At 41.0% G+C, this 20,489-nt stretch overlaps 1 protein-coding gene across 1 annotated transcript in view; it reads left to right on the top strand.

The window, feature by feature from the left end:
- The window catches only part of oprl1 (opiate receptor-like 1), a 156,276-nt gene that overhangs the window by 91,705 nt on the left and 44,082 nt on the right, over positions 1-20,489 (top strand). The window contains exons 3-5 of the mRNA XM_050065673.1: positions 9,894-9,981; positions 12,468-12,650; positions 16,036-16,126. Coding sequence (XP_049921630.1) covers positions 9,894-9,981; positions 12,468-12,650; positions 16,036-16,126 — 362 coding nt within the window. The remainder of the gene's footprint in view (positions 1-9,893; positions 9,982-12,467; positions 12,651-16,035; positions 16,127-20,489) is intronic.

Here is a 20,489-nt window from a genome sequence, read left to right as displayed (position 1 = left end):
ACCTCTTTTTTTTTTTTTTTTTTTTTTTCAAATTTAGTTGTAAAGATTGTACAGATGTTTTCACATGCTTCAGCTGAGTGATTAGGAAATGAGTTATTTTTTAGTCTGTTAACAAAATAGTTTTAAACACTATTCTGGGATCATGGTGGCATTCAGCAATGATATTGGAGTAAAAGGTTTGTCTTGCAGATTTGATGACAAGTTGAGTTGATTTGAACATTAGATATTTTTATTGAGTGAGATGAACCTCAAGTCTGCTGTGTAAGCATGATATTTGTTGCTGAATCTTTAGCATAGGTTTTTTTTGAGGATTTTACAGTATGAACTTGGTGTCTGATGGTTGTGGTGGGAGCTGCAGTCTGTATGTGGGTATTAGCTCGCTGATTGGATTTTGTTCAGAGGATACTAGTGGTCTCAGTGTTTACATGATGACATTGAAGGAGACAGAAAGAGAGAGCTGAGGAATTAGCAGGACAAAACAGAATGAGAGAGGCATAAAGCAGTAAACCCTCTTCAATGGATGGATAAATATTTCATGCTTATTTTGGAGACTGTGGGATTCCTTAAGTGCAGACAGACAGTGAGTGCTAACAGGACTAGGTGTAGGAGATCAGTGTGTTTCAGCTGCATTTCAAGAATCTGAGTGATATGCACCAAAGGGGAGACATCAGGGCTCACTGCTCAGCTCACACAGTTGGAGCTGTTTGAATCCAGAGAAAAGCTTTGATCCCTTGTGAGATTCCTGGTGGGGATGAACTGGATTGTGCTGAAGTGATTCGTCACTTTGTGATATATTTAATTTGCAACACAAAAAAATGAATTATTCACTTGTTGGTTTATGATAGGGATGTCAAAAGTTAACCATTCATCAGTTAACCACCAAGAATATTTTTGATCTGTTACACATGTCGGTCTATAGGTAAATTTGCTTCTCTTCAGTTTACTGCGCTGTGCACCACTAGGGTCTGGTAGGAGCTAACTAGCAATGCCGCTCAATCAGCAATTACCTGCAAGAAATGCCGTACCGACCCAAAAGCATTGCTGTGAAAACATTGTGCCAACCCTTCGAGGTAATGGTTAATGGGTGTTGGCCAATCAGTGCAAAATTAAGCAAAACTGACATCCCTAGTTTGTACATATCTTCATCGCCTTGGGCTTTCACTATGTTGTGACATCTTATAAAGGGACAAAGTAATCAACCAATTTGAAAATTGATGCATTGATAAAGAAAAAAATCATAATCAAATTACGTTGGACAATGCCATAAAACCCCATGCTGAAACGCCCAACTTTACAGTAGAAATAAACATGTTTTCAGCCTGGCACAAAAAATGGTTGGTCTCTGTAGCTAATTTCCACCTTTATGACAACTGTAAGAGGGCTGAATTTTTGTATAACGTGTCTAACTTCTATTGGGTCTGAAGTTACACATCATTAAGGGCAGGGCCACTTTGATTGACAGGCTGTCTGTGGGCCAGATTCACCCATCACTCTGCCACGGCTCCAGCCTGTAATCCAGATGTGGTCTTCTGGCTCCAAAAACCCATGATGGTGAAGGCCAATTTCCTCCACAGTCTACGGAAAATATTTAGGCATAGATTTTAATATATAACCTCTTCTGTTTCCTGGCAGAAAGATATTGACAGTGCATATTGATTTGTTTCTTTCTTCTTCTTTCTTATTTTCTTTCTTTGTAAGGTGACTTGTCTTCAAAGACACCCTCATTGTCTTGCACATGTATAAGTCATTTATTTTGCTTTATATTTCAACACTTCTTTTTCTTACTTCCTGTGCTTTTTCTGTGCTCATGTAAAGATAAGACATTCCTATACCATCAAAGGAACAGCAGTGATGCAGCTCCTCACATCCTGTTTCCACTGTAGAGCTGCCCGAAAGGTGCCCTCTTTGAAACTAAATTAAAAAGACATATAAAATATACTTCTTCCACGTCACCAGGACAGCATGAGAATATCTCTCTGCTCGAATTAATCTACATACTGCATGTTACCCACTGTAGCCTGCCTTTGCTCAGGGCTCGCCTCTCTGTCCTTTCTTCTCTAGTCTCATCCTCTTTCTTCTTCTCTTTCTCCTCTCTGCTGCTGCCAGGAGCCTTGAACTCATAATTGTAATACAATTATACTTTCACTGAATGACAAAGAGGGAGAGAGATAGGACAGGAGAAAGAGAAAATGAGATAGTGTGGGGAATGGGGCTGACTATCAGGAGACAGTTAATGTCAATAGAGATAGAGAGCAAGAGAGATATGGTTTCTGAGCCAGAGAGACAGAAGGCCAGAAGACAAGAGACAGTAGAGAGGAGACAAGATGTTCTGGAGCAGGGAAAAAGACAGATATAGAGGCTTTGGCTGGGTAGACTTGGTCCCTGATGTAAAGAGGAGAGGAAAGCTGAACAGCCATGAAATATTCTCTCTGAAGACTTTCCTGCCAGCAAGTCTTCAGTATGCAGAGAGACAGAGAGGGGATGTCAGAGAGAAGGAGCTGGAGGAGGAGGAGGAGGAGGACAACAAGGCAGAGAGTAAAGAGGGTTAGAAGAGATGAGGCAGAGATGGGTTAAATGGAGAGAATAAAGGAGACTTAGATGGAGAGAGGGAGGCAGGTGGAAAGGGAGGAAAGAGGGAGGGAGGAATGGAATACAAGATGAACAGCGATATTTAAAGAAGCTTAAATGTATTCAAAGTGAGGGAGGAAGAATTTAAGGTACTAGAAAGGTAGATGGAGAGTACAGAAGAGGAAAGCAGCTAAAGAAAAAGTAAGGAATGATTATAGACCCTTTTACTGTTAGTAAACAGTATTACGTTTTTTGGTGGAGGCAAAACAATTCTCCAAAGACATTAGCTAGGCCTAGCTGGCCTCTTCACCCTTCCATGTGCCTACGTGGAAAGCCTAAGGTGGAAAGAATACACCTCTCTGCCCTTCCATGCGCCTAGATGGAAGCCTAAAGCAGGGAGAGCAGCAGCAAAGACCCCACAGGAGCAGAACAGATCAGCATCAATGACAAACAGAAATGACATTGATAAGTCAGACATAAAAGGAGGAGCTGGGCTGGAGGCAGGTTGCAAAGCAGCTTGCAGAGGAAGCAGCAACAGTAGTTAGGCCAGAGCAGTTTAAATAGGGTGCCCTGAATGAGATTCACCTATTGGTTGCATAGAAAGGAATCATGTGATCAATCAGCTGCCTCCATCAGTTGATTGTCCTGCCTGAACTAACGCTAAGCTCAATTTTTATTTCTCTCATTCACTTGCTTTCACACAGCACTGCAGCACTGTATCTCTCACTCGGTAGCCTGATTCATGATCTCAGTTTGCTGACACGATCTCTTGCTTTTCTCTGTCTTTTTTAAAGGGATAGAAATGTTCTCCAGTCATACTAAAATGGTCCCTAATCGATACTGGAGTACTTCTATGTTTTATGAATGAAGTGGTACCTGAATCGAAGCAGCAGTGCTGTGTGTGTTTGACAAATTATCAAGTCATCCCTGCACACCTCACTTCTAGAGTTCCTTTATTTTAAGAAAGTACTACCCTCTGATCAGGGACTTTGGGGGTGTCCCTGGAACTTAATTCAGACCCTGGTCCCTGCAGTTGAAACAAGGTGATTTTCTTAAAGGATTTCTAGTTGTCAATCAAACACTGACACACCTCTCCAGACGCTGAGACAGAAAGAAACATTGTTGATAAATCTGCAAAGACCTTAATCTTCCAACACGTTCTCACTCCGACCTCGTCACATGTCAGTATTTGGTCATGGACTTTCCACATTGATTGTTGACGTTCTGGGGCGCTGTGTCAAGTTCTGCCTGTTATATGCATTGTCTTCTTTCTCAATACACTTCTGTTTTCACAGGACACACAGACTCTTTCAAAATAATCACCAACCTTGGTACAACACCGAAAATTTATGTTGTTTTTTTCTTTAACAACTAATAGACGTGGTCAGGTTTAGCAAAAAAAGAACAAGGTTTGGTTTTATGATCTTACGGTACATAAACACTGCTCTCCCAGGTGAAGATCTCCATTTGTTGGACCCATCCACCACTCCTTCCACCCAGCCTACTAGGACTTTCGTCGCCTTAACTTTCGTTCTTGTCCCGCCGCGTTTCCCCAGGATGCCACCAGCCGCCTTTAAACTATAAACTATGGCTTTTTTCTTCGGAGACTGACAACAGATGTCACTGACCAAGTGCTGGATTTCGACAACTTTGGAGTGAGACCGGGTTGTATCCTCCTATTGATTATAAAAATATATATATATATTTACAGATTTTTAAAAACCATATTGACATTATTGACATTACAAATCAGATTTCAGTCAGACAAACCAAATGGGTATCCTCCAAAGTCTTTTTATTTCAGATACTCATCTCTATGTTTCTACAGACAGTGTCTCCTCCTGATCTGTGGTAGAGAGATACTGTCGGTCCTACCACAAAAAAAGAAAAAAGAAAAAAACTGTAAAGCTGCATGCAGCTCCCAGGATGAAGCAGTCGGAGTTAGCCACTTTAATTGGCTTGAGTGCTGAAACCTCACATTAGCTTTTGGCTGAACTTCAGAATTAAAAAACGATAACTGTCTCAGGATAAAGATAGGGTACAATTATCTTCCCTAATGTGTCCTGTCAAAACTCTGCTGTGCACTCAAACAATCAAATATCTAAAACATTAACTGTCTGTTGCACTGGTGAGCTATTTTTGTTCATTTGAATCAAGGAAGTGAACACACAAATGAGGACACTTTGAAGTTTCATTGGAACTTCATTGTTGTTTCTTAAATTAAAGAGCTTCTCTTTCAAGCCTCGGCAAGGGAAGGTTCCTTGAAAGCATTATCTGGGGCAATTTTCCAAACAGTCGCTGCTCACACTGGTGTAACATAAGTTGGAAAAAAAAGGAAGAAAAAAAAACTCTATCAAGGAGACGATTCACTTGAATAAAAATCAAAAATAAAGAATAAAAAAGCTACCTAATTAAGGCTTTTTTCTCTGCAAGTTGATTTTCAGTGAAATAAACCGAAAGCAGTAAGTGCCTATAACAACTTCCACGTACAGACCATGGCATTACTTAGATCACAGTAAAATTAAGGCCACCTTCAATTAAGGTTGAAGGAGGTGTCGTGGGACCAACTAGACGAAACACTGGTGAAAGGAGGTTCCCACCCGATGACCCCAAAGACATGTTAGTTATCACTGCTCACTGGTCTGTATAGTTAAGCCTTGCCATAATAGCTTATCATAGGGCTTAGGAGGTTATTCACTGAGTGCTGATCCTTTCTTAGAGCACAAACTTCTTGTGTTTATTTGAACCCCAGTGCATTTTTACTTGCAAATAAATAAGGATTAATGTTTATCTGAATTTATAATATGAAAAAATATGTTTTTAGTTTGACAATTGAACATGACATCCTTCAGCAGCTCATTTGTTTGATTGGGTGCGCTCCAATCATAGGAGTATCACACTGTTCAGCCTCCCTGGGAAAGTTTATTCCAGGGTGCTGGAAAGTAGGCTCCCACCGATTGTTGGGCCTCAGATTTAGAAGGAGCAATGCGGATTCCTTCCTGGTCATGGAATAGTGGACCAACTCTTTACCTTTGCAGGGCTGCTGGAGGGGTTGTCGGAGTTTGCCCATACAATCTACATGTTTGTGGACTTCGAGAGGGCTTACAACCCCATCCCATGGGGAGTCTTTTGGGTGTACTGCAGGAGTACGGGGAATACGGGTACTAGGGTTGCTGTTATGAGCCATCTGGTCTTTGTATAACCAAAGTGAGAGCTGTGTCCACATACCTGGCATAAAGTCACACACGTTCTCGGTGGGTGTTGGCTTCTGCCAGGGTTGTCCCTATTCTCCGATTCTGTTTGTGATATTCATGGACAGGATCTCAAGGCACAGCTGGGGGGACTCAGAATTGCATCTCTGCTTTTTGCAGATGATGTAGTTTTGTTAGCTTGCATGCACTGGGGCGGTTTGCAGCCAAGTGTGAAGCGGTCATGATGAGAGTCAGCACCTCCAAGTCTAAGGCAATGGTTGTTTGCTGGAAAACGATGGATTGCCCCCTTTGGGTTGGGAGTGAGTTACTGCCCCAAGCGAGGGAGTTCAAGTATCTCAGGGTCTTGTTTACTAGTGAGGGTAGAATGGAGCGTGAGATGGATCAGTGGTTTGGCGCAGCCTCTGCAGTGATGAGGGTGTTGTGCCGGACCATCGTGGTGAAAAGAGAGGTAAGCCTGAAGGCAAAGCTTTGGATTTACTGGTCCATTTGCATCCCAACCCTCACCTATGGTCATGAGCTCTGGGTAGTGACTGAAAGAATGAGGGCGTGGGTACAAACAGCCGAAATGAGTTTCCTCCATGGGGTTGCTGGGCTCAGCCTTAGAGACAGGGTAAGTAGCTCGGACATCTGGAGGGAGCTCGGGAGTAGAGCCATTGCTCCTTTACGTCGCAAGGGGTCAGTTGAGGTGGTTTGGGCATCTGATCAGAATGCCTCCTGGGTGCCTCGCGTTACAGGTGCTCAGGGCACGTCCAACTGGTAGGCAGCCCCGGGGCAGGGCACGCTGGAGGGATTATATATGTTGTCCTGCCTTGGAATGCGACCTGGCTTTGGATAAGCAGTTGAAAATGGATGGATGGGTGGATGGATGTATCTTAATTAGTATTGTGAAAAAATATGTTTTTAGTTTGACAATGGAACATGACATCCTTTAGCAACTCATTTGTTTGTCTCCCCTCTAGTACTGCACATTTCACAACTTCAATTTGCAGCTGTTCTTGAGTATTCTTTGTCTCTTTATTTAGATCATTAAATCTTAGATTTAACATCAGGCATAAAGTATAAAAGTATTGAAAACATCTTAAATTTAGCATCCTGCAGATGCTCTGCAGACAAAGGCAGGAAGGATGAGAGAAATCCAAAAGAGCTGAGGGCGTTGAGACAGATCACAAGTGAAGAGGAGGAAAGATACAGAGAACTAAAAGTTAGAGGAAGGTAATGAGAGGATGAAAGGATAAAAGACTGAAAGACACAGATGTCGAGATGCAAGGGAATAGATGAGTGAAAGACCTACAAAAAAAGAGAGGGGTGAGGAGTACGTCATCTAAAATTGGAAATGGGAAAAAAGAGGACGTGAGGAGGAAAAAAGAGGCAGAGGAGGAGACAGAGAGAAAGGATGAAAGAAAGAAGGGGATGTTTGAGGAAAAAAGAGAAAGTGCAAAAGAGCCTGAGGCCAAACTGAATGAAGGGGGGAGGGAGAGGGGAAGAGGGTGGGAGGCGGAAACATTTGACTGCAATGCGTTTTTGTTAAGTTTTATCCAGGGCAGATGAAACAGAAAGAAGCAAAAATCTGCAGTTATAGCAGCAGACACACCCGACACACACTCATAAAATTAATGACTCACTCAGTTTCTTTTATTTTATAGTGGATGGTGTTGTTGGATTTTTGTTTTGATTTTTATCATTATACATTCACATACAATTTTCTGCAGATATTCCTTGGCTGCAGAGGCTGAATCCTGATATTATACTGTTATGACCTCAATACAGTCTCGTTTTTACCAAGAGGTTGATAATATATCTCAAACGGAGTCTGAAGGCAGAAAGTAAACACTTTTATTTATCTGTGTTGGGTGTGTGTGACCTCAAAACATCAAAGTTGAAGGTATCAACCATAAAAAAAGGGAATCAGAGTGAGACAAGCCAGGAAGATGAAATAAAAATAAGAAGAACCCTGAGGGCAAAGCAGACACTGGCCCATCCAGTCTACCAACAGATAAGTGAGAACTAAAGCTGACAGGAGCAGAACCACAGAAACAAGACAACCAAACAAAGTTGCAACACAAACCACAGGGTCACATCGGGCTGCTGCTGAGGCCATACCTGACTGAGACCACCTCACCTCAGGGGAGAGCATGGATCAAAGCAAAAGCCACAAAGGCCAGTAAAGGGGGAGCATAACTTTGCTGCAGTGTCAGAATTAGTCCAGAATATCAACCAAGCACAGGTGATATACTCTTTTTGGCTGTTTAAGTTGCTGGCACTATCCCTACTCCTCAGAGGATTAACGCTTTTGCCTCGGTGTAGACCTTTGAAGCTCCCACTCAACGGAGCTGACGGACTCATCTGACATAATGACATCAAGCAGTGGTTTCTTGGTTGAAAAAGCAATCCATCCAATGAGTGCCACGCAGGGACTAATAATTAGACATCAGGCCCACATGCGAAAGTATGGCTGTTGTCAAGCTGCTGTTTAGCTGTCCCAACATTGTAGTTTGTTTTTGCTTTAATTTTATTCAGGTCCTAAAACCCCAGCACAACCAATACATTAGCATGGCTACGCATCAGTAATATGACTGTATGAAATAATATACTTAACCACAACAATGTGCCTCATCAGTTTGTGGACTCCCATTTGAAGCCTGAAGTTTGGCAACCATTTTGTTTTTGTTGCCAGAAGTGCCCATATTTGGACAGGAGGGTGGACATAACCCAAAAGGTGGCTGCTAGCTTAGTTAGGATGCTGCTTTTACATCTATGCTTAACTGTGATAATACCAATGTTAATTTTTGTTAGCACTAAAACAGGCTTTTAAAACATAACCAAAACTGAACATCTGGCTCCTTAGAGGATCTTTCAGTACAACCAAACCCTGAACAAGACTTTTATACGGACGGCACCAATCTGCTACTTAAAGTGGCCACACCTTAATGACAACATCAACAAATGGGTCAGTTAAAGAAAAATTCACCCCAGTACAGTCATCATGAACGGGGAAATTAGCTATAGAGACCAAAACCTTTTTTCATAGTTGAGAATTTTAGTATGGGGGTCGATGGAGACTGACTTGTTCAAGTGGTTATTCAAGGAGCGCAGGTTTTGGCACTTGCGCCTTGGGTTCATTGCTTAGCCTTGGAGGCTGCTGCTTCATTCAGGCGGATACATTGGTCTCTAGTGTGGTTACGGAAAATCAAATCCCTCTCCTGCATGGGCATTGATTAGAGTGGAGGCAATGTCAGACTGAAGATGGAAACAGAATGTATCAATTTGACAGTTCTGTCTGATATCAGGCAATCAATGCTTTTTAATGATGATGATTTTGATGACCTCATGACCTTTTATCTAGTGCCACCTTTAAGACAAACTTCTCAAGCAATTACAGCTGGTGAGGCTCTAAGAACAGCTCTATCATGTTTTTTCATCCTTCCAATGGTTTAGCAATCTGAGGTGTGATAAATTTTGCTTTAACAGGGCTTTCAAGTTTGAGTCTGGTTAAAGTTGCCTTTTTTAAAAGGTGCCCTGTGGAAGTAACTTCAGTCGGTTCGTAATATATTAAATTCATTTCATCCTATTTAAAGTTTTGTATTTTTTTCAACTCAGACATCATCTTGTAACAGAAGAATTGGCATTAATTCTAACTTCTGGAGTAAGCTGCAGTCTTGGCTAACGTCATGTTACTTCAGACTGCTTCATGTAACTAAAGACTTCAAATAGGAATAGTATAGAACATATGCTTTAAACCTGGAAATAAAAGCCTGAAGTCACCACCTCCAACCACAGCAGCACCACAGGCTGTACTCATTATTAAGACCAGAAAATTTAGATGAGCACCACTGGTTATACTGCATATTAAGAGTGTCCTCAAAAAATCTATTTCTAACCAGCAACCAGCAATTTTAGTAGCAGCAGCACCTCACAAAGACACTGTGAATTCTAATGGTACGAAGCACCTCCAGCCCCCAGAGTGGCTCCGTTTGTTATGCAGACTGTGTTCGGCTGCAGACACTTGATTAAGCTGTTAATGTGTATGTGTGTGACCTACAGTAAGATGAACTACCTGTCTTAAGTGTCTAATTTGACTGAACTTTTGTGTTTCTGTGCTTCGTCTCTTCTCAGATACACTAAGATGAAAACAGCTACCAACATCTACATCTTTAACCTGGCTCTGGCTGACTCTCTGTTCCTGGCTACTTTACCTTTCCAGGTATGACTTATTTGCAAGGGATTATAAAAGAATTTAAACCTTGACCTTTTACACTGTTTCCTGAACTAGTCTTTTTGCCCAGTCTTAAGATTACAATAACTAAAACAATATCTCTAAAATCTTTGATTATTTTTGTGACACCTGCATTTTTTCCATTCATATCTGGTCCAACTGCATTTTAGCCACTGAGGCTGTAAATGTGTCCATAAATCAAGTTCAGATAAATGTTGACCAACACATTATTTGTCAAGATTCACTAAAATGCAAATGTCATAGTCTGACCCAGCCCATTCTCATTCCTCGGTCGTCAAATACAATTTGTCACGCCCCTCTGCATATCACATGCAGACACCAAAGGCATCCTTTAGCTTCTTTATGATAATATAATGATGATAACCTTTATTTGTATATCACTTATTTAAACATAAGCCCGGTCACCTTTGGTTACCACCCTTGACCTGTGGACAACTAGTGAGGGGTAGGCTTGAGGATCTCAGGTCACGACTTGGAGCGTAGGTGGTCAGAAGCTCAGCTCTAAGTTGGGGCGAAACCATGATGAACCTTAAAAGTTAATAAAATACTCTGAAAATCAATTCTGAAGTTAAGTGGCGAGGTTCGGGGTGATATGTGACCTGCGATTTGTCCCAGGTAAAATACAAGCTGCATCTTCAGGAGACATTCCTGGCTTTTAACTAACAGCTGATGTAAAGAGGGAGAAGGTCAACATAGGGCAGGAGGGAGGGGTGGTGGATGGGTCAAACAAAACCAGACTTGTCCCTCACGTTCCATATTTAGGTCATGTTACATTACGTAAGAAATAACCTGGAAATCCAGATGCCCCGCCCCTAGCAAATTCTAATTTGCTCTGCACGGGGATCTGGCCCCGATGAGCAATCGGACCAGTCAGATCAGTCTATCTGACAGAGGCAGGCTCTGGGTGAGCGTAACATGATGAAGACAGCGCTGCGCCGTAGGTGTCGAAAAGTAAACAGCCAAGATGGCAGCTGCTGAAGGACCGCGTCCATTCAATGTAGCTTTGGAAGAAACGCTAAGCCAACTACACTTTTCTTTTATCTTTTTCCTTGAGGGAGGAACAGAAGACTGCCCTAGAAGCTTTCGTTTACAGGAAGGACGTTTTTGCTGGTTTGCTGACGGGATACGGCAAAAGCATCATAGCTCCACTGGTCGGCAAACCAATGGGGCTTAGTGCAATGAATACGTCACCTTGTTTTTTGCTCTGATTGGCCATCGTGCGATCCAATTGCATGCGGCGGCATTTGAAATGCTTCAGTTAGTGCCGCCCCTTGGGAAGGAAGGGTGTATCGGTGAGGGCCAGACTCAAAATCTTTCTAGATTTGAGTCTGGATTTCCAGGCTACGTAAGAAACATAATTCTTCTAACCCGTAATGTGGTCTCTGCTTAAACCTAACCACAGTCATTTCACAACATTAAACACGTTAGAATATGTTTCAGCTGTGCTAAAGGGCACCCTAAGCATCACTATCAGACGCCAAGGGGCGTTACAAAGCATTGGTGTTTGATGACCTGGGAATGAGAACAGGTTGTCTAACCATTTTGCTTTCAGCATGGCTCTCTCGTTGACAGTATTAAAGAAAACAACAATGCCCTTGTTCTGGAGGGGCAGCAGGGCTTGTAATAAATCAGAGTGCAGTACAATAAAACTCAAATGTTCTGCTGTGATTGTAGAAGATGAATTTTGAAGGTAGAGAACACTGCAGGTTAAATGTTTATTTTCTGCCACTATTGATTTTCAGAAGTGACCCTGCAAACCTTTAGAACAGGTCAAAGTAAAGAGGAGGGTGCTCATCATATTAAATATCAGAAAACCTGAGTATATTAATGAAACACTTGTGTCTAACATGTGCAGGCTTTACTGTAAATGTGACAATATTCAGCTCTTATGGGCAGAGATACACAGGGACCNAGACGTGCAATAGATGTCGTACAGAACAGATCAGCATAATAAATTAACAGTAATCCGCATGACACATGTGCAGGCTTTACTGTAAATGTGACAATATTCAGCTCTTATGGGCAGAGATACACAGGGACCCAAACAAAGCCAGCGCCTCTGTGCAACACTCTGGGTAATTTATTCTGTTAATGGTAACAGATGTGTGAGGCCTTAATGGATGGCTGATTAATTAAGGACAATTAATGGAAGACTGCTGGAAGATTGCTTATATGTTGTACAATTCTCTGTTATTTAAATTATTTAACATTGTTTAAAATGAAAGTTAAAAGATGTTGTAATTCAGATTTGCTCTTTGCCACCATCTGGATATTATAGACTTTATCAGTCACTGGTTGTTTGTCAGGTGTTGAGTTTCTTTTCTTCTTTTCTTTCACTGCACTGATTTGTTTCCACTGAACTGTCCAAAGTCATATTTCAGAGAAGATGGAGTCCTCTGTTTTGCCTCCAGCTCTTTTTCTATGTTCATTCTTTGGTTTCCGGATGTTTGCAGGGCACCGACGTGTTCCTGGGCTTCTGGCCGTTTGGGAACGCTCTGTGCAAAGCAGTGGTGTCTATCGACTACTACAACATGTTCACCAGCACCTTCACCCTGACAGTGATGAGTATGGACAGATATGTTGCCGTCTGCCACCCTGTCAAAGCGCTGGACATGAGGACTCCTCACAAGGCCAAGGTAAAACTGTTTCATTTCAAAGTGCGACATTCACCTTTTAGAAACCTTCACACCTACTTCATCGTCCCTGAAATGACCACTGACATCAGATCAGATGTTAACAGTCACCTTGGCTCACTTGTCTGCCCATGAATCCTTTAAACTCACTCTGTGTGCTGTTGTCATGTGGGAAACTGACATCTTAAGAAACGTTCCTCCAGGCGCTGATGGAGGCATGACAAAAGGAAGGAACACTAAAACACAACAGCAGATGACTTTCAAGGTTTTGACTGTTTTCTGCCTAATCCTCCTCATCACAAATGGATGTTACACTTCAAAGTCTGTTTACAGGTGTTGGGAGTATGAGTGCATATGTCGAAAAAAAGTTGTATAAAGCAAGCCACCAGGAACAGCACCGGGCTTTGAAACCAATTTGAGTGGTCAAACCGTGGAATTACAACTTCTGGGTCCCTTACATGAGGCCACTGGACTCAAAAAAACTTTTTCCTACAGACTAACATTGTGAAAAAGACATCTGTGAATTAGTGGATACATACTGTATTTTGGAGCATCACAACCCCTGCAAAATGATTCCACTATCAACATTAAATCCATTCAGTCTAATAACATTTTGAAAGTCTAGAAGAGCCAAACTTTAAAATCATTTTATCCCCATTTAAGTTAATTGAGGGCTAACCCAGATGTCAGCTGCTTGGCTGGCCAAAGTCTCAAGTGCACCAACAGTGCAGAAGCTCCAATAACTTTACACACAGACGTCAAACTATTTTTGGCTTCATGAGCCAATGAGCAGCTTCTTACAGTAAGGGGTCCTGTCTCTGACGATGTACTCTGTTCTCTTTATACATTCATCATATAAAACCTTCTGTGGCTCCAAAGGAAGCTGCGCAGAATCTTACATCTTACATTCATTGCCTCATGCATTAGGTATTAGAGTTAGCAGCAGGCGACAGAGGTCTGTTATAATCACTTCTTTTTGTCAGTGGCCTGGGGTGCCGAAAAGGGGGGAAAAAGGAGAAGGATTCTAGGGGCCCAGGATTAAAAGGGGTCCAGAGAGGCCCCTAATAAAATTATAATACTGACAAAAAATAATATGACACTAAGTTATTAACTAACTTACAATCACAAATATATTTTATTTACAATGTACTGGTAACAATAACTTTATTTGTTTTGGAAACATTAACGCCCCCCTAGAATTAAGATGAAAATATTCACAAACGAAAAAACACTTCTGGTTGCTGATAAGTAGTGTTTAACTTTTGATTTGACACTAAAAATTAAAACCCTCTGCGTGCACTGCAGTGCAAGCAGACAGATGCTTGACTCAGAGCAGTATGTGTCACTGACACCAGACTCAGGGCCGAATTCACAAAAGGATTGCGTGGCTTTTGCGGCCGCTAAACCGGTAAAAATGGAGCAAACAGATAGCGTCTAATTCACAAAGCACGCGCAGAGGGTGAAATGCTCCACTAACTGCGCTGCCAAGCAGATTGCGTCTTGGTGCTCCGGTGTTATTTGCACATATTGAAATGAGGTAATATGCATATATTTGGCACAAAATTGGCCCTTTCTATGCAAATGAGCCTCATTGATAAACAACGTCTAATTCACTAACACCAGCGCTAATAGCCACACGCAGTTTGAGTGAAGTAAATAACGTCTTTAGAAAGCTGGTGCAAACTGGGCGCTCCTCTGTGGAAGCCTCTCGCCCAGACTTTCCAGTGATCGTGGCAGCAGTGATCGTCTGTTAAATCAGTCTGTAAATAATATTTTGACATTATTATTATAATCATTATTACTTTAATGGCATCCGAAGATATTGATGCGTTGAACAGGTGACAGTCTGCGGTCGTTCTCAAAACGCACTTCTGTCACGCACTTCAAAAGCAACTTTCAATAATTTATTTTACAAAACAGGGGAAATAAATGTGAACAAAAACGGTTCCATAATTCATATTAAATTCAAAAGATAATGAAAAAACAGCTACAAGTGAGAGGGAATAGTGATAAAGTGGTCAAACTTGGTCAAATCCACAGCCTCAACCCATCCCACACTGTTAGACTGACTCACCAGCAGACATCACTACATGAGGGTATACAGTATTCAGTACTTTGCCAAACACTTACCATGCCATGCCAGGCTAATTGCAATCAGGGGCAAATCAGGGGCAAACTGCACTCAGCTGCCAAACTTTGTGGGCGTGTTTGCGCTGGTATATCATTAGCGCAATATCCTTTGTGAATAGGACGTTAAGTCGGAGCAAACTGCGGGTGCAAGTGAAGTGCAATTCAAGGTGCTATCAGCGGCCACAGTTCATTCTTTGTGAATTCGGCCCTCAGAGCGCAGCGGACCGGTGGAAAATGTCACCATCAGCATATTATTTTACATCAATAAAATCTATTTTATTATTATTTTGAGTCACATTGTTGAAAGAATTTAGTTGTCTGTGTGCAAACAGGATAATAGGTCTCCATTCACTGCACGTCGGGCTTTCTATTTCCTTTTCGGAGATGGTGTTGTGTTCAAGGTCCCCCCCAAAAAAACGGGAGGAAAAAAAAAAAGGCTGAATATTCGATTTTTTTTTTTTTCACAATCGAATCCTGTGCCATTGAGCTTCGAATTTTTTGGGTCAGCCCTATAACATACACTCTACAGAGCCAGGTCCAGGATCCTCTTCAAGTTTGTCAGGAAGGAATGTGGAAGTGGAGGAAGAGGTTGTTCATTTTTCACAAATGTGGGAATGATAGTCAAAAATACCATCAAAATGCGTAGTTTTATGTAAAATAGCATCAAAAATTTTCAGCGGCCTCCCGGCCAGCTGTGTCTAGGGCCCAATAAAAATTCTTTTCATGGGGCCCAAAATCCCTGGTGGCACCTCTGTCAGTGGCCATGGTGCACTGTGGGTAATGTAGGCTCATCTACCTGGAGTCTGACGATGTTATAGGTGAGCAATTCTAAATTGGTGGAGTACTCTTAACCTTCCTCCTGGTTGCCATTTTAATAATAGCTGTGTTAAATTGAAAGTTTATCAGTCAGAGGGTCCTGATGATGTCGCTCACTGTCATGGTTTACTAGAACATGTAGCATAACACAGAAATTGTTAGTTATAACTGAGCTTTTCCTGCGATGATTAGTGATGTGACCGCTCACTGATGTGCATTTGAACAGTGATTTAATCAGTTAGCACAATCAGAAGAAAACAAACTACACAGTGACTATAAGTGATTCACTGCGCTGTTTTTCTCACATATGCCTGGAGCTATTTTAGACCTGTCGACATAAGGGTTAATAAATAACACATCTTGCTATATAACCAATCTATCTGTATAAGTAATGCAAGAAAAAAAGAACATGTAAATCACCGTCATGTTGTCATGTCCTCAGGTGGTGAACATCTGTGTGTGGGTGTTGGCGTCGGCCTTTGGCGTCCCAGCTATGGTCCTGGGAAATGTTGAGGAGGAACAGGAGCATAACAGTAAGAAATTCACACACACACACACATATACAGTAAATACATACAGTTACATATACTCATACTACAGGTATGCAGTGTACACGTGCACCTCCACCACATTTGCATTTGAAACAAAGAGCCTTCAGCACATGTCATCTCACATACTGTACCTTAAGTGCAATTTACTTGTGACCGTGATAGTTTGAATTTTAATGTCTAATTAATATGCAAAACAATGCACGGCTGTGTAACAGTGCAACACAGCTTTCACAGATATATCCACAGATATATTGGAGCTGTACATCAGGAGATTGCTTAGGGAGACGTGATGCGAGTGAACCCACTTTACAAATGTTGTTGCTGTCCCAGTTTTTATAGCTTCTGTTGCACAGCATCTGACTAATAGGCCCAGCGCACGTTGTTGTACGATGCCTCTTTTCCTCTTCATTTCCTATCAAACAAGTGCAGAGATTTCAAAGAGACGTGACACATGATACTCCACATGATGCCCCATGTTATGAACTTCCACACAGCAGGTGCACGGTTATTGCTACCAAAATAGAAGGAAATCTCCAGCTCTTGATGTCTTCCGTGGAACCGATCAGCAGAGGTGATAATGACAGAACAATGAGATAACAGCATGAGTCATGAGCTGTTGTGTTTTGATTATTGATAATTAATGACTCTGAGTGGGTCCAAGTGAAGACTTAATATAACCTGTTGCACAAAGTCCATGTAGCTTTCAAACAGTTCAGATGACTGAATGTTTTAATGTGAAATAACTATATAAACATCATTTACGTCTTATAAATATGCAACACTGGGATTAACTGAAAGAGGAAAATACAACTGGACTCAATCAGCATATAGCATATAATTATACTCAGTTTCACATGCATTATAATTATAAATACAGCAGAGCTATAATCCATTAGCAACACTTTACAAACATATATATATAACATGAGCATAAAAAATAAGGAACAAAAACGAACACGTCTGTGGACACATCAAACTCACCATTTCACTGCTGTTGGTCTGAGAGTAAGCACATCTTCTTTTTCTGTAATTAATTTATTTATCTGGATCCCTATGAGTCACCACCAAGGTAGCAACTACTCCTCCTGGGGTCCACACAAGCAAACATTACATCATAGTGTAAAACAAATATTTAATTAAAAATCTGAGGCAAAAAGAAACAAAATACAGCAAGAAAACAGGAAAACTTTAAAACATGAGATTAACCACATAATAAATAAGTAGAATATAATAATAAACTTTATTTACAAAGCACCTTTCATGCAAGAAATGCAGCAGAATGTGTTTTACAATAAGTTCAGTATAAGCACTGAGTGCTTCACGTGAAAATAGAATGAACATAAGACAGAACTTATTCAAAATCATAGAGTTGTAAAATTATAAATTATAAAATCAGGTAAGATTTTAAGAGTTGCAGCAGCGTGAAGCCTAAATAGAAAGTAAAAGCGTAAGAAGAGTTTCAGAGCTGTTTCAGGAAGGTCAGAGCTAGTTAAAGGCTGAAGTGAACAGATACGTTTTTAGCTTTCCTTTAAAAATATTTAGCGACCTAGCTTCTCTGATATCTGTAGGTGGTGTGTTCCATAGCTTTGGGGTGTAACTGACAAAGGCTGCATCCCCGCTCTTCTTCTGGCTGTTTCTGGGAACCTCCAATAAACCAGCAGCAGATGTTCTTGGAGGCAAATAGTTCAGCTAAGGGAGTTAGCAATGTAGCTCGGCCCCAGCCCATTCAGGGCTTTGTATAAATAATGATAATAATAATAATGTTACAGCTCATGGGTAACTGTAGTACTACTAAACAGCATATACAGTGACTGATAGTAGAGTAGTTTCATGCAGTCAGGTATTATGTAACAAACCTTGTTTGCAATGGGCTGCTGTTCTGTGCCATCGGGTATCTCTTTGACCCCTTCTTAAAAACAGCTGCACTTGTTACATGTGTAATGTCTGATGGTAAACTATTCTATGATTTCATCCCCCTGAACATTACAGTATGTTGCATTGCATTGTTTTTGAAACAGGAAGTGAAAAACAACCTTTTGCCACATGCCTACTATTAATTTTATGGACCTTGCCACTATAAAAAAAGGGATGGCAAAGGATACGTGGGGTTTTAGACAATAAAATATTTCTCGTGAAACAGAGCAGAGAAATAACCATCGTGTCCTTCACGATGGCCGACCTAAGGTTGTATCATTCTGGTGATATTACAGTTCAGGGCAAGTTGTGCCCTGTGCGGTGCACACCAGCAATGCTGCCACAGATGCATGACAGTATTGCTGCAGTTCAGGAATCCCAAACCTGTCTTGTGATATTCAATTTCAATTCTATTTTATTTGTAAAGCCCAATATCACAAATCACAGTTTGCCTCAGAGGGCTTTACAGCACTGCTTGTGTCCAGTAACATCAGTCAGATCCATCCTTTTTTTTCTCCCATACCTCCTCATATGTTGCCACATGTCTGGAAACAAAATCCAATTTTTCAATCAAGTATTTCCAAACCTCAAACCAATCCACTTTCAGGTCCAGCCTCGAGTGACATTCAGGCATGCATGCCTCTTCCAATATTAAACATGTGGTATGCAGTTTTCCTGGCAGGCTCATGTATTACATGAAAGTTCAAAGTTTTTGAACGCTGAGCCCGAGCTGCAGCTGCAGGATCCAAGATGAGAAATTAATCAAAGGTAGTTCTGAATGTATTTTTCTCCAACATCGTATGGAGACCAAAAAACATTTGGATAATGATGTTTCAGACCTCAGGTGCAACTGTCTAGGTTTGTTAGTAAAACACTGCTGCTCACAGTGTACCTAACAGATCTCAGGGAAAGTTATATCATAAGATAATTAAAGAGCGTGGGATCTTATACTCACAAATAATAACATTTTACAGGTATGTCATTATCCTATAAATAATTTGCTTTAACTAGCCTTCGGGTTTTAATGTTTTAATTCTGCCTGTCTTTGTTTCCACCTCTTGTAAGTAGAAGGAAGAATGTGACAGGTTTATTAGTAACTCTGTGGACCTGCAGCTCCCACAGAATACACAAATACAAAAAATGCTAAATCTAAATACTTGTCATTGCAAAGTTTAAATTGGATTTATGTCACTGAAGCTTTAGTAGCTGTAAAATTGTCTTTCTCCCTCTTTCTGCCACTCCCAGGGTTTCAGTGGCGTTTAAGGCACCAAACACAGATGCTTTTTAGGGACCTGTTGCTGGGTTTCCTGCTTGTTTTTAGCCTCCAAATGAGGGTGTCCGTTAGCAACCTGTGGCTGTTTCTCCATCAGAGACAGTGCCACAAAATGTGAAGCTTTATAATGAGACATTGCCGGGATTGTGTCACCAAAACTGACCATTTCAAGACAAAATATGATTTTTCCTAACCACAACCAAGTGGTTTTGTGCCTAAAACTAAACATATTAACCACCAGGTTGTTGAAACATGAAGTTTAAATATAATCGCTACATAATAACACACAAATGTAACGTATCCATGGTTTGCAGAAATGTACAATGGCAACATTTCTCTGGTGACTGGGTTGTGTTGACAAGTCCATGACTTTGACCATGATGGTGATGATGATGATGATGTCCAGAATCATGCAGATTAGTCATGTGTTGATAGTGATGTGGAGAGGTGACAAATTAAAGAAAAAACAACATTAAGTGTCTTAGTGAAGAGTTGAGCCACCACATGCCTCAAGAGCTGTTTCAATACTCATTGGCATTGATTCTCTAAGTCTTCTCTACTGGAGGGATGAGCACCATTCTTCCAAATGATATTCCCTCATTTGCTGGAGAGCGTTGTCATACACATTGGTCCAAAATCTTAATAAACAAATATTATAATCAGCCGAGCCTGCTCAGCATTTGTATACATGCCACGGAGCATGATTGGATGTTAATTGCTTAATTGTATCATGCAGTGCAGCTGCGTGGAAGCATCAGGGTTTGTTTTGTTTCTCCACTCATTGATTCAGGTTTTCCTCTAATTTGTCACCGTCTGTACATTAAATTATAATGCTGCCAATATTCGGTGTTCATCCCCCAATATTAGTGTGTGAATGGGCGAATGAGAGGCACATTGTTAAGCACTAAGGTTCTATATACAGTGGTGTGAAAAAGTGTTTGCCCCCTTCCTGATTTCTTACTTTTTTGCATGTTTTCCACACTTAAATGTTTCAGATCATCAAACAAATTTAAACATTAGTCAAAGATAACACAAGTAAACACAAAATGCAGTTTTTAAATGAAGGGTTTTATTAATGAGGAAGGAAAAAATCCAAAGCTACATGGCCCTGTGTGAAAAAGTGTTTGCCCCCTAAACCTAATAACTGGTTGGGCCACC

This window comes from Epinephelus moara, chromosome 16, assembly GCF_006386435.1.
Source record: "Epinephelus moara isolate mb chromosome 16, YSFRI_EMoa_1.0, whole genome shotgun sequence".
NCBI classification, from domain to species: Eukaryota; Metazoa; Chordata; class Actinopteri; order Perciformes; family Serranidae; genus Epinephelus; species Epinephelus moara.
Note: the sequence above shows the minus strand (reverse complement) of the source record. Positions and strands in the feature narration are given on the sequence as shown.